Genomic DNA, 12,966 nt, shown 5'->3' on the forward strand with positions numbered 1-12,966 from the left:
TAAAATGTGCAACCTTAATATTATGAGGTGCCTGTTTTCATATTCTAGATCAGGGTAGGCAACCCGTGGCACGCGAGCTGATTTTCAGTGGCACTCACACTGCCCGGGTCCTGGTTTTAAATGAAGCTTCTTAAACATTTTAAAAACCTTATACAACAATAGTTTTGTTATATATTATAGACTTATAGAAAGAGACCTTCTAAAAACATTAAAATGTATTACTGGCACGCAAAACCTTAAATTAGAGTGAATAAATCAAGACTCGGCACACCACTTCCAAAAGGTTGCCAACCCCTGTTCTAGATAGATTTATTTCTAGGGCATTATGAGACACTGGACTATTTTAACTTCTTTTTGTACAGCTAGGAAGTTGCTTACTTATGTTTTTGCTACACCTCTGTGTCACTTGATCAAGTGATTTCTGTTTATACATTCAGGCATAACACACAGGAGACTGTTGATCACCAGGTATCCAGTCATGCAATGGGAGCAGCACTCAGCTTTACTATCAGGACACTGAAAATAGCCTTTGGCTACTACTGGCAGCTCAGTTTTTTGTATAAACTAAGGGCTCTGCATTGGTGAATTCTTAATGCTGGAAGCAAAAGCTTTGATGAGATTTGTACTAATCAACTGTATCACTGCACCCCTCATCTTGGAATTCTTGTCTGTTTAAGCGTTATTGTCACTACAGACTCCAGCCAGTTTTCAATTCTTCCACTGTCTGACTTGTGCCCTTCAGGAACATTTGGAAGTTTAGAGCTGAAAAATAAGCAATTTTGCCAACAAACTTCAACAAATAGGAGGTTGCAACAAACAGGATCTGGTGTCAGTGTGTGCATCCCCACGTAGTGGTGTTTGCCCTTCTGCGCTGTATCTATTGCAAAAGGAGGGGTTACAAACAAGAGTACAATACTATGTGTGCTCTGGAGGAATAAGGAAATTCCCCCAGGTGATAAACAGAGATACTTACAGTGGTTGGGAAATAACGGCTGGTTTTGAATTTCTTCAGGGCCATGGAGCAGGTGTAGGTGCCAAAGAAGAGGATAAAAGACATGAGGGTGATGTCAGGGACGTAGTTGCAGTTGTTGCCCACAAGGTAGCCGCCATATTTCCAGCATGCCTTCTTTGTCAGCGATGACCATTCAATCGTGTTATTGTACTAAAGAGCAAAGAAAATATCCCATGAAGCTGCGCCCTGTTATATTAACTCTGCTCTTCACTAAAACAGCAGCTGGAACAGAGAGCCCAGAGCTACCACGATATGCTCTGAGGATGAAAGTCTCTGCAGTGGTGTGGCTGTTTACTGAGTAGTGAGTGAACATAAACCAGGCAGCAGGGTGGGTGCGTGCGCACAAACAAAAGGCAAAGCTGGATTCCCCCTCAGATTTTTAAATTTAAAATGTACAAAAACCTCTTGAGTGAGAATATCGTCTCACCCCTGTTCTCTCCAGTGGATAAGGAGAACTGCCTCTTTCTCCACTGACAGGGCTTCCAAATCTGCCAATCATTGTCTAGCTTCCTTGTAGCCTGCCTGATCAAGTTGGAAACCAGATGCAGAGTTCTGATGTGCAAGTGGAACAGCTGGCCTGAGACCCAACCTCCACACTCAGATTTAATTTTCTATAGTTCACTCCCTGCCCACACCACCTAATCAAAACCTATTCCTATCAGAGAAGCCACAACACGCCGGCCTTCTAGCAGAAGAGACCCCATGCACTTCCTCAAAGTGGGCCCCAAGACTGCCTGATGTTGTTTGACAGTAGGAGGCTTCCACTCCAGAGCAAGCTCTGGGCAGTAGCAGGTCAGACCCTTCTGTAACGGAGTTATGAGCATCACCTCCACAAAGTTCTCATGTTTCATTGGTCTGGGTAGAAGTATGTTGAGCTACTGATGCAAAGTCTGATTAATTCTGGGTAACATGTAGCCCTACCCGTGAACCAACTCACTGGCCTTCACACATTCCTGGTTTTATGTTGAAAACAAAGCTCTAATTCAGTTGTGGGGTCCCTCTATGTATTTCACAGAAACCCTCAGTTTACCAGTGAGTGCAGAGCACAAAGTGGCAAGAGAACACCAGACTCCACCACAAAATGCACCTCTCGGGTAATCACATTAAATTGCAAAGGACAGAACTGCAAAACAGTTCCCTTACCAGACTTTGTATTGGGCATCGTCAGGCAATCTGAGCCTTGTATTTCTTATGACTCATTTTAACACTGCTGCATCTAGAACCGTTCAGAAAACTGTAGCTGCCAACAATAAAATTGCAACCTCCGTTGAGAAAAGGGGATGTACGAGTTCACCGATCTTGGTTTAATTACCATTGAAAAATTGAACATAAAAATAAGTTTGCCTAAATCTGGCAAAAAAAATCTGTGGAATTCTTCTCCCAAGTGGAGTTACCTAACTCCTGACAGAAAAGTGTTCCTCTTTTATAGCTATCGATCTGAGAGAGAGAGAGAGAGAGAGAGACCCTGATCTTCAGCTCTGCTGTACCATACATAAAGACCCTGCATGGATTTAGTGGCAATATACAAGATAAAGTCTGACTTTCCTTTTTGGGGCCATTAGAAGAGCACAGTAGTGGAATGTTTCTGTACTGAGTCTTAAGGCATTCCCTGCAGTAATGTTTTAAAGCACCAGCTCACCTGGAACTCTGTACAACTCCTACTGAAAACAAATATTTCCACTGACTTCTGTGGGACTTGAATTGGGCTACTATATATAGTAGCACTGGAAAAGATTCTGCATGTGAGCAAATCTTAATTGCGTACATATGAATTCAAATATTTTAAAACAGATAATAACATTGTAATTCCCAATAAGGAACACAATTTGTACTTATAATTACATTATAGACTCCTCATTTCCTTGCACGGTTATGTCAGAAAATGATCCATTGCCTAATACTCAGCAGAGTCTATGGAGTGCTCTTCTCCTCTCCCTATGTGTACATCATTCTCAGCAATGTCAGTGCGGTGAGAAGGAGAGAACAAATACGAATGCATAAGGAATGAAGAATACAAAATGTGTATGTGCCTCATCAGAATAAATTTACGAGAAACGGGTGTGGGCAATTTAAAGGGACACTGTCCACTCAAAATACAGTGTTAAACAAAACTGAAATAGTTTTAGGTAGCTACACCAATCCCCGAACCTCCTGCCAATTCTGCGGGGAGTTTACAGTCACATTTGCCTATTTCAAAAACATGTTTTCTGCCCTATGCTGCAGAAAAACTCAAATGGCGGAAACGGACGATAACAACAGAAGCAATGAAATGAGCTATATACAAAGTGCAGTTAAATGCACATAGTCCACAAACACACAAAAAGAGAAGACTATTAATCTTTTTAGTTACAGGAATCTTAGATATTGATTATTACTATAGTAGTCAGAGCATTTTCAGATTGAAATAGGAGATACAATATGATGGCCTTCCCTTAAACAGTCACACAAGGAATCAGGGGGAAAAAAAAATCAGTTACTTAGAAGAGGAATACTGAACTAGTGGACAGCCAAAATTGTACTGGAAACCTTGGAGGTATTTTAAAAGTATACGGATTTACGACCCAGAGGTGCCTACTGTTGGAGGATACACACACGTAACCACAGTATGTGCCTGTTAGTATCTCCTACACTTATATACATATATCAATATACATCAGGCATGCAACTAAACATTGACCACATATCAAATTGGGTTGGAAAGCTGCTTGTATTACATTGCAGCTTCCTCAGCAAATTTCACCAATCCAGAAAGTTGTAGTTGAACTCAGGTGTAATTTTGCTGACAATGATGGAGGGGTGTGGGGAAGGGGGGAGACTATCAGTTATCCACCTGACAAGGTGCTGAGAGAGCAAATGTGGCAGCATTTTCTCTCTCTGAAGCACAAAGAAGCAAAAACGGTTCCCTGTCAACAGGATTTCTCCCTATCCGCCTGGACTGCTAACTTCAAGCCTGGAACAAAGGCTAAGTGGGTGGGTGTTTTCAGAGCAGGGAGATAAAGACAGAACTAATTTTGTGCCTGCCTCCCCACATGCTGATTCTGAATGTGTATTCCTGGAGGGTTGAACCACTAGGTCTTGGACTCCAATGGCTTCATAAATGAACAACTCTAGAGCATTAATTGAATGTTTCAAAGAAAATGAGTGTTCGGGTCACCAGACACACAAGAGAAAAAAAAATGAAGGTTTCCTCATGAGCCTTTTCCTCATTACCACGTCGTTAAAATAAAACAAACACCCATCATCAGAAGCATTTGCCATTAAACGAAATCATCCAAGAGGCAGCACATCTGAAACTGACAGGTACACTGAAGGGCTCTGTACTCTGAAGTACCAGAGCCCGTTCATAGATTTAAAATAAATGGGAAGTTTTTGGACTACTCGGTTGCACTGTCGTTACCCAAAGAATCACAATGTTTTATTACAGAGGTTTCCTTTTCCAGCTTTGAGATTAGACCACAAGCACCAAGCAGGTAACACATGGACCAACAAGATGACCTTCCACCGTGGCTGGCTGTCAGTGGAAGTACATTGGTAAGGGTTCTGCACCAGCGGATAAATGAGATGTGCCATTTTCCAATACAAGTGGGATGTCAACTCCAAGAAGTACCCTGAAGCTCTCTCACTTTGTCACAGTACATTCAAAGATTCAGCACATTTGCTTCCCTGGCTAACTGTCTACAAGGATTTATAATAGGACTGTTCTTCCCAGTCCTAACATCGTCATGTGCTCTTAACAATTTGTTTTGTTCTAAAACTATAAGGAAGCTTAGTGCTTGAGGGGGAACACTGAGTTGGTCCGGGAGTTATTTCTCTACTTTGGCACATGCAAGGGAACAGGTATTAATCCCTGGGTCCAGTGTCCAACTCCCCCGGGCTGGGAGTGCTACCGAAGCAGCTTGTTCAGCTCCCGTAGGGAGAGCGCGCCTGATGTCTCTCCCTCTGGCTGATTCAGGAGAGATGCTCATCAGCTCTGAAGGGAGCACCGGCCAGTCCTACTCAGTCGCAGGAAGGATGTTAGCATGTGGGACTTTAAGGGAGGGGGATATCTGGTGCTGTGGACCCTGTCCCACAGAAGAGCATCTGGAAATATGACCTGCTGGGTTATTTGCACCAGCTTCCTCTTCTGAACTGGGCTTTTTTTTTATATCTTCACCTCCCTAAATTAATCAGTCGCTTTCCCCATATGCACTTCTCCAGCCCTTCCCCAAGCCTGAAAATTGAATACCAACTCCACAAATAGCGAGAAGAGTTGTTCTTCTTAACGAAACCGAAGTAGCGACTGGCGTTCTTTCCCTGACAGGCGGCCTCCAGAGCCTTGACAGGTAGTATTGTACTAGCGCTTGGGGCTGCTCATCATTTCTAAAAGCATCATTTACTATGAAGGGAAGCTGAACAATTAGGACCTAATTTTCAGCTCCAGTGAAAGAGCGGATCTCAGCTGCTGAAGTACCACGGTGACTGCACATAGGCACAGTAACAAAATCATAGATGACTAAAAGGAGACACCAGGAAGGCAGCATAGTCCAGTGCACAGGGCAAGCTAACTGGTAATCAGGAGACCTGGCTTCTATTCCTGGCTCTGCTCTCAACCGGCTGGGTATCCTTGGGCAGGTCACCTGGACTCTGTCTCCTCCTCTCCACACACCCTGTGTCTTCTCTAGTTAAGATTGTAAACACCTTACGGCAGGGACTGTCTCTTACTAGGTGTTTGTACAGTGCCTAGCATACCAGAGCCTCGATTTCAGTTGAGGCCTCTCAGTGTTACTGTGATACAAACACACACAAATAATAATAAAGAAAACCCAGCCAGCAGCTCTGCATTCTTAGGTTAAATCTCCTGTCTTAAACCCCAACTTAGTCTTCATTCAGGAAAACCAAACAAAAGTTTGAAGCCACCAAGTTCTATTTCTTTTCTCCTTCTCTTCCAAAAGTTTGCCTCCCTGGTGGGCTCTCATGTGCCCAAACTACAGCAAATTAAAGTTTGTAATGAGAGAACTAGTACAGGGGTCCATGTTAACATCTTTGGAACTACAGCCCTGATCAGATCTGCGTGGGAAGGTCCTTCCGGCCACCAGGAATCCATTGGCCTCATGGGCACAAGTGCTGACCTACACAGTCATGGACTCTTAGCAGATCAGGGTTGGAAGGGACCTCAGGAGGTATCTAGTCCAATCCTCTGCTCAAAGCAGGACCAACCCCAATCACAAGGATGAGGCCTACTGTTTGCAAGTAATTAACAATACTACAGCATTAACATTGGTACTATGATGCTGTTCCCTATTAGGCAAAAGGTAACACCACTGTGAGGATATTAATGGTGTCCAAACGATATCTATAGCACCATAGGAGAGCATGGCACTAAGACATCACAGACAACCTCCTTGTCCTAACGTTTTTAAGATCTAAGATGGACAAACATACAGTGGCAGGGAAGTGACATGAAATCATGCAGCTCAAATTGTTTAAGTCTGCACACATCTCATGAGTTCCACTGGCATTTCAGATTTCTGGGGTATCCAGAATTATAATATATTTTGTAAAATTAGGCACCTATCCTCCTATGCCTGCACTGCTAGCAGCTGAAAAGGCTGCTGAAAGAAGTGAGCATATCTCTGTGGGCAAACCACAAAGCATGCATGCATCCGACAAAGTGGGTATTCACCCACGAAAGCTCATACTCCAATACGTCTGTTAGTCTATAAGGTGCCATAGGACTCTTTGCTGCACATACCATAGGTACACAAATGGCACTACAGGTAAGAGGAATACTTAAAATAAAACTCAGTTGTAAAGTTCTGGATATGCTGCATCCTGGTTACGAGAGAGAAAGTGAGATGGTACGCTCGCCTACACCTGTGCCACCTTTTTCCATGCATGGCCAGTCACAAACAGCAGGTGATACATCACATGTTCCCAAAGCAAGACTGGATAAACAATGTAGGAGTAACTATCCAGTATGGGATTGTGCTTTGATTATTTTTAATAAAAGGAGGAATAACTCTCTCTCTGGCTCTTTGCAATGGGACTAGAACGTTGCTTAGAAACCGCCCCTCTATTTTTAATCCATTTTTTGGACTAAAAGCCCCAGTAGTGCAGAGGTGCCAATCTATTCCAAACACACAATTGAACAGCACACTGAGGTTTTCAATGCCGGCTTTCCTGTAAGCCTCACTTACCTTCTCAGCAGAGGAACTGGTCAGCCAATCAACTGACGCTGCTGTTGTCTCATTAAATATTGAACTATTATCTGAAAGAGAAGACAGAAAACGAAGCGTTGTGAAAGTGGTGTGTAAACAGCTAAGAATGAGAACAAATTTAAGATGTTAAAAAACCTATCGTCATTTATTAAAGTAGTAGCAAATAACATTTGCTGTCATCTTAGCTCAAGTGAAAACAGCCAAAAGGAATGTTTACAAATGACCCACAAGTCCTGAGGGTTTGCCTGCCTGCTAAAGTTAGCTTGAGTTAGTCCATTCACTCAGATTACGCCATTGGAGCTGCCTAGCTCAAGTGAGAGCAACCAGATGGCAAAATGACACTGGAGAGCGACACAGAATGATTTCATTAGCGTCTCAGAGCGAGTGGATTAGCAGCTGATGAGTTGTTGTAACTCGAGCTCTTGCATCCTCACAGCATGAGACGTTTGAGCATCGGCAGCACTCCAACTTCAACACCTCCCCTAGTCCCCATGCCAGGACAGCTTGAGCTTAAAGCACTCCTGAATCTGAGAGACATATTTGTGAGTGGGGACTGGACAGGCATCAAGTTAGAGGGAAAATTCATGTTATAGCTTGCGCTAACATTGCAGTGAAGACACGTCCTAAAAAACATAACATCATAAGAAACCTCGATAACACTTCCTAATTAAACCTGTAAGTACGGCTGCTTTTGGCATTGACAGTAAAATAATAAAAGTAATCACAATGGATTACTTTGCTATTCACATGACAAGACTATGCAACTTGACTGGTATTTCACTGTAAACTCAGAACTCATAAATGCTCATTTGTTCCAAATTTAAACCTCTTGGCTACATGACATGATAAAACTTTTAAAGTCAAACAACCAAAGAAAGGAGCAGTCGATAATACTAGCCAGCAGCTTGGTAAATAAACATACTTACAACTCTCACTGTGCCACAGATATACCCTACCCTATGAACTTTCCCACTGTAGCATTACAAGTCAGTTGGGTTTTTAAGGTTCATTTAGCCAGGGGACTGGGCCTGAAAGTGATACTTTCCAAGCATGTTTCTGTGTTTTGCAAAACCCGAAAAAATACTTTTATCATCAAGAAGAATATTTCAGTTACATTAAAATAGCACATAGCATAAATTGTATGCATTAGAGAAACTGAACAGGTATGATTTTGTTTTCTAGAACTATGACAGCAAGGTGGTTTATATAACTAAATGGGATGTATTTAAATTTAGAGAAGATTTCCAGTCCTACAACAAGTGAGTGATCCTCCTTTTCCTTGTGGAGATGTCACGTATTCCTCCCCTAAAATTCTACTCCAGATTTTGCAACTGGATTTCCATCAGGATCATATTTCATCTTTATTGATACGGGCCTGGCATGGAAACATGTTTGTATCTCAAATTCAAACCTATCTGGTAGTGGAGATGAAATGCAATCACGAAAAATATATTTATATTTTATTTATTTATTTATTTATTTTACCAATCAAGAAATGTGGAGTGAGGATTTGGGAATGAGGTATTGGGAAGCCTTACAAAAATGTACAAAGCCAGCAACATCTAAAAGCAACATGTTCATTTCTTTCCTCTCCTCCCTCCTATCCCTGAATACATAGCAATGGATTGTCTTTGTTCTCTTTCCTCCAGGATTCTTGTTCAGCCGCACTTCTTTCTTTCCTACTGCCGTCCCTGAGGTGGCAGTTGTGGGGAAAAGCTACATTCAAGAGATGGGTCTCACGAGTCTGGAACGTGGTAAAATTCAAGGCTATTCTAATCTCTAGTAGCAGCTGTGGGCCAACCACAGAAAAACCCCTATTCCCTGCTTTCGCCATTCTCACTTTCCATGTTTATCGTTCTCTTGTTCCTGATGATTGCAGTTGTTGTGGTACCAGTAAGACCTCACTGTTATTGGAGAGATGTTGCTGGAGATAACTTGGACCCAAGGCTATTGGGTGGCTGGAAGAGCCAAACCAGGAGATTGAATTAAATCCAAACTTCTGTGGCAGTCAGTGCAGTTTGGAGCCTGAGAGTGGTCGTGTTCATGGCTCCATGTAATGCTAAGCAGGCAGGCAGTAATCAAGCGAGGAGTTCGTGAGCAGCATAGGTGAGTTGTGGTCAGGGCCATGTCAGTCAAGATGGAATGAAGCTTCATGGCTAGCCTTAGAGGGAAGGAGCCCTTTTTGGCCAGCAGCCAAGTCTAGAAGAGCAGCAAAGTTGAACACTGCCTTGACAATCAGGTGGAAACACGAGTGTGAGGATCAAGCTCTTGAAGGGAAGTTCTCATGTACAGGGACATGCAGTGACTCCAGGGTACCAAAAATCCTGCTGACGATTTCAACAGCTTTGTTTTGATTTAATGTGCGCCCCTTCTTCCTCCGTCCCCTAGAACAAGGCCAATCATGTTTGTGGTGAGAGACGTCTCTCTGTCCTCCATCGTGAAGGTAAGCATGGTATGCCCATGTTTCAGTGCCACCATATGGGGGAAATTTCCATAGAAGAGATGTCACTTGCAGCATAATGCAACCTGCTCACCTAAAACTAGTCCTTGTTTGGCACTAACTGAACAGAGCACAGGAAGCCATGAGGCATCAGCTATATGTGCTGAAGGCAGAACTCTAGGATGAGAGCATCTAAACATCAGTCACCCCATCAACTGACTGACAGGGGCATCTCTAATCAAACTCCAAGCTGCGTTAGTTTAAAAGGTGGGGGGAATCTTTTGTGGCCATAAGCATATGTAGAAGAAGAGTACCAGGATGGTGAAATCGATGACAATCAAACTCCCTCTTAGCTCTTTGCAGGCAACACCCTGCCAAAAGGCCCGAGACGCAATTCTATGGAAATCTTGTTCCGTGGCCTTCTGAAGCTGCCATGTGCAGAGCAGGATGTAATAACTTACAACGCAAACAGAGCGCTGGTTCAACAGCTCTGGAGCCAAATCTTAATTGCAACAAGAACAAAAACAATTGAAAGTATAAATCTCAGCATGAGCAAAGACCTCTCTCTCACCATCAGCTGAGCTGACTACTTACAGAGTCAATAAAACCTTACCTGAACCTACTTTACAAAAACAAACCTCAACACCACAGTCACTGGCAATTTATCACCCTCTTGTATTTTCACACCCAGGAAGATTTGATATGTTCTATATGTATAGGAAAGAACACAGGGATGAGATCACCTACTCCGGAGTTGCACAAAATCCCCTAGAAATAGGAATGTCTTTTAGCTCATCTGCCATTTGTCTTTTTATTCCATCTTCTGATGCTTAAGGTAAAGTTAGGGGGACTGAGTTTTTTGCTGACAATAAAACGAAGTATTATAATGGGTGTCCTAGTCCTGCTTATGATACTTTCTGCCATGAGGCTTTACAGCCCTGAGATGTGTTCTGAAGACACTGATAGTATCACCAGGATTCCAAGTTACTCTGGGCCACGGTCTGATCCCCTTGCTCATGTTGACTTGCACTTTCCTCCTTACACTGAATTTGGAGGAACTTCCTGCAGAGTAAGGGCTGGTCTACACTGAAAACTTACACTGGCAAAGCTACATCGCCCACGGGTGTGAAAAATCCACCTACCTAACTCCCTGGGTAGACTCTGCAGGAGTGACAGGGGCATAATCTGCTGCTTTGGGGCATGACTCACCTTTGCCCTTCACCCTGTACAGTCACTGATGCAGGGCAGAGTGGGTGCAAAATGCTACAAAATCATAATGGGAGCATTTTACAACTATGTTGCACTGGTACAGGTGACCGCGCCAGGTGCAGGACAATAAAGAGCCAGGCCTTTTACATTTCATGAGCCTAGTGGTACAGGGTGAATCCAATCACCATATACACATACGTTCTCAGAGTAAAGAAAAACTAGATAAGCACATTTCTAGATCTTCCAAAACCACTGAGTGTCCTGGCCCTTCCTGTTGTGCATATCTCCTCTCAACAACACTGTGGGTTTTCAGCTCACTTCGCCCATGACTGCGCTGCGTTTCACTTTCACTTAGTATTAAAAGATACTAAGCCGGGAGGTTTACAGTAACCTGGGGTTCATTTTTGCAATAGAAAAAGGAACAGCGAAAGAGGTGCAAAGCTTAGGGAAAGCACAACTGAAAGCCGAGACAGCATCAAGCGTTCTTCAAAACAAACTATGCATCTGTGACCATGCCACCTTTTGCCTTTTTAACCTATCCTTTGTGTCTTACATAAAGACTAACTAAGAGGATTAAACACCTTTCAGTGGGAGTCATTTATCACAAATTTTAAAAGAAAGCAGACACTGATTAAAGAAAGGATGATTATGGAGTTGTTTTAGCAGGTATTAGTAATGCTGTCTAGAGGAAAATGCTGTCAGGGGTGGTTACAGAAGGGAACCATGAGCTAGGACTTGGCTAGTCATTAACAGAGGAGGGAGCAAGTCCAAGAAGTCTTGGTCAAGGCCCATACAGGCAGATCCTGCCACTTTAATTCTCATTAAATAGCACCTTATGGGTAGTCACACTGATCGTTCACAAAGTAAGATACCATAAGGCTGGCAGAAACTGATCTTGAATCTCTCTGTAGTCAACTTCACTGGTAAAATGCATATCAATACTACCAGTTGAAGCCTAGGAAGGTAAGCAATAAAATGCCTATCAAGTGCTTCAGAGAAGCAATGAAGTATTGGAATTCTATTTGCACAAAATTAAAGTTTTAAATCTCAACCCTATTTTTTTTCCATTTCCAAAAGGCTCCTCTTTTCAAATTACTGTGGGTCCATTTTCAATACCCTTCACTCTCACTGAGTAGCACCTTACTCCCCGTGTCGCCCTGCTGACTTCAGCGCAACTGCTAGCAGTGTAAAGTGTTACTCGTTTTAGGCATCAGGACCTGCCGCTGTGAGACTACGGGCACTATTGTCATATGTATTAAGAGACCTGGGAAGATTAGGTTTTATTGGTAAATGTTGATAACGTCAATTTCATCATAGACCTCTATGCTACACTCCATAGCCTTTCCCCACTGCTAGAGTCTTTCTCTGTGGTGGAGAAGGGCTCTAGCTGAAGAAAGACAGCGGGACACTTCTAAAAATAATGGCATAGATGGAGAGACAGACATGGCTCCGGCAGGTAGAGAGCTGTGTCGAGTCCGTAGTCAAGCACATACTTCAGGCATGTTGTTACTCCCATATGCTGCGCCTCATGGTCTACGTAGCTGTATTAACCTGCGCTAGGGGCACTGCACCTCTAAGTACGCTGCACGCTGCTGAAAGAAGCACATGGTACAGACATACCCACAACCAGAAAAAAAAAATATTTCCATCGATAATCAAAATTTGCAGATAGGCCAAGTGAGAAAAACGCAGCTTGAGAACTTATTAGAATTTGATGTAAGGATATTGACTTTGCATATGTTAACATGTGATGTTGACGATTTGTGTTTTAATGCTTATCAAGCTTTAACTTTCTGAATCTGAACATTTAATGTCATTAATTGTCTGAGCCCCCTATTGTGTGACCCCCTCCATAATTTCCCACAACTGTGAGAAGGTAAAAATCAATAAAAATTGAAAAAATAAATATCGATATTAGTCAAAATTATAAAAGAAATTAAAGTTGAATTCTTCCTAGCCTACATATTAACTTCTCAAAAACAGAAAAGCCAGTTGACTTGGAGAGCCCCTGAGTAGCATCAAGAGAAAACTAAACAATCTATTGTTTGTTACAAGGTGGCCTATTGACAGAAATTCTGTCCCGGGGATTTCAGGGGAAGCAAGGGTAT

The 12,966-nt window shown here is 42.7% G+C and overlaps 1 protein-coding gene across 5 annotated transcripts in view; it reads right to left on the bottom strand.

Moving 5' to 3' along the window:
- Nucleotides 1-12,966, bottom strand: part of SLC4A4 (solute carrier family 4 member 4) — a 303,735-nt gene that overhangs the window by 36,251 nt on the left and 254,518 nt on the right. For all 5 annotated transcript variants that reach the window (XM_045019895.1, XM_045019894.1, XM_045019896.1 and 2 more), the window contains 2 exons: nt 7,189-7,259; nt 974-1,162 (listed from right to left, as the gene is read on the bottom strand). In XM_045019895.1, the coding sequence (XP_044875830.1) occupies nt 974-1,162; nt 7,189-7,259 (260 nt within the window). The remainder of the gene's footprint in view (nt 1-973; nt 1,163-7,188; nt 7,260-12,966) is intronic.

Source organism: Mauremys mutica, chromosome 5, assembly GCF_020497125.1.
Source record: "Mauremys mutica isolate MM-2020 ecotype Southern chromosome 5, ASM2049712v1, whole genome shotgun sequence".
Taxonomy (NCBI): domain Eukaryota; kingdom Metazoa; phylum Chordata; order Testudines; family Geoemydidae; genus Mauremys; species Mauremys mutica.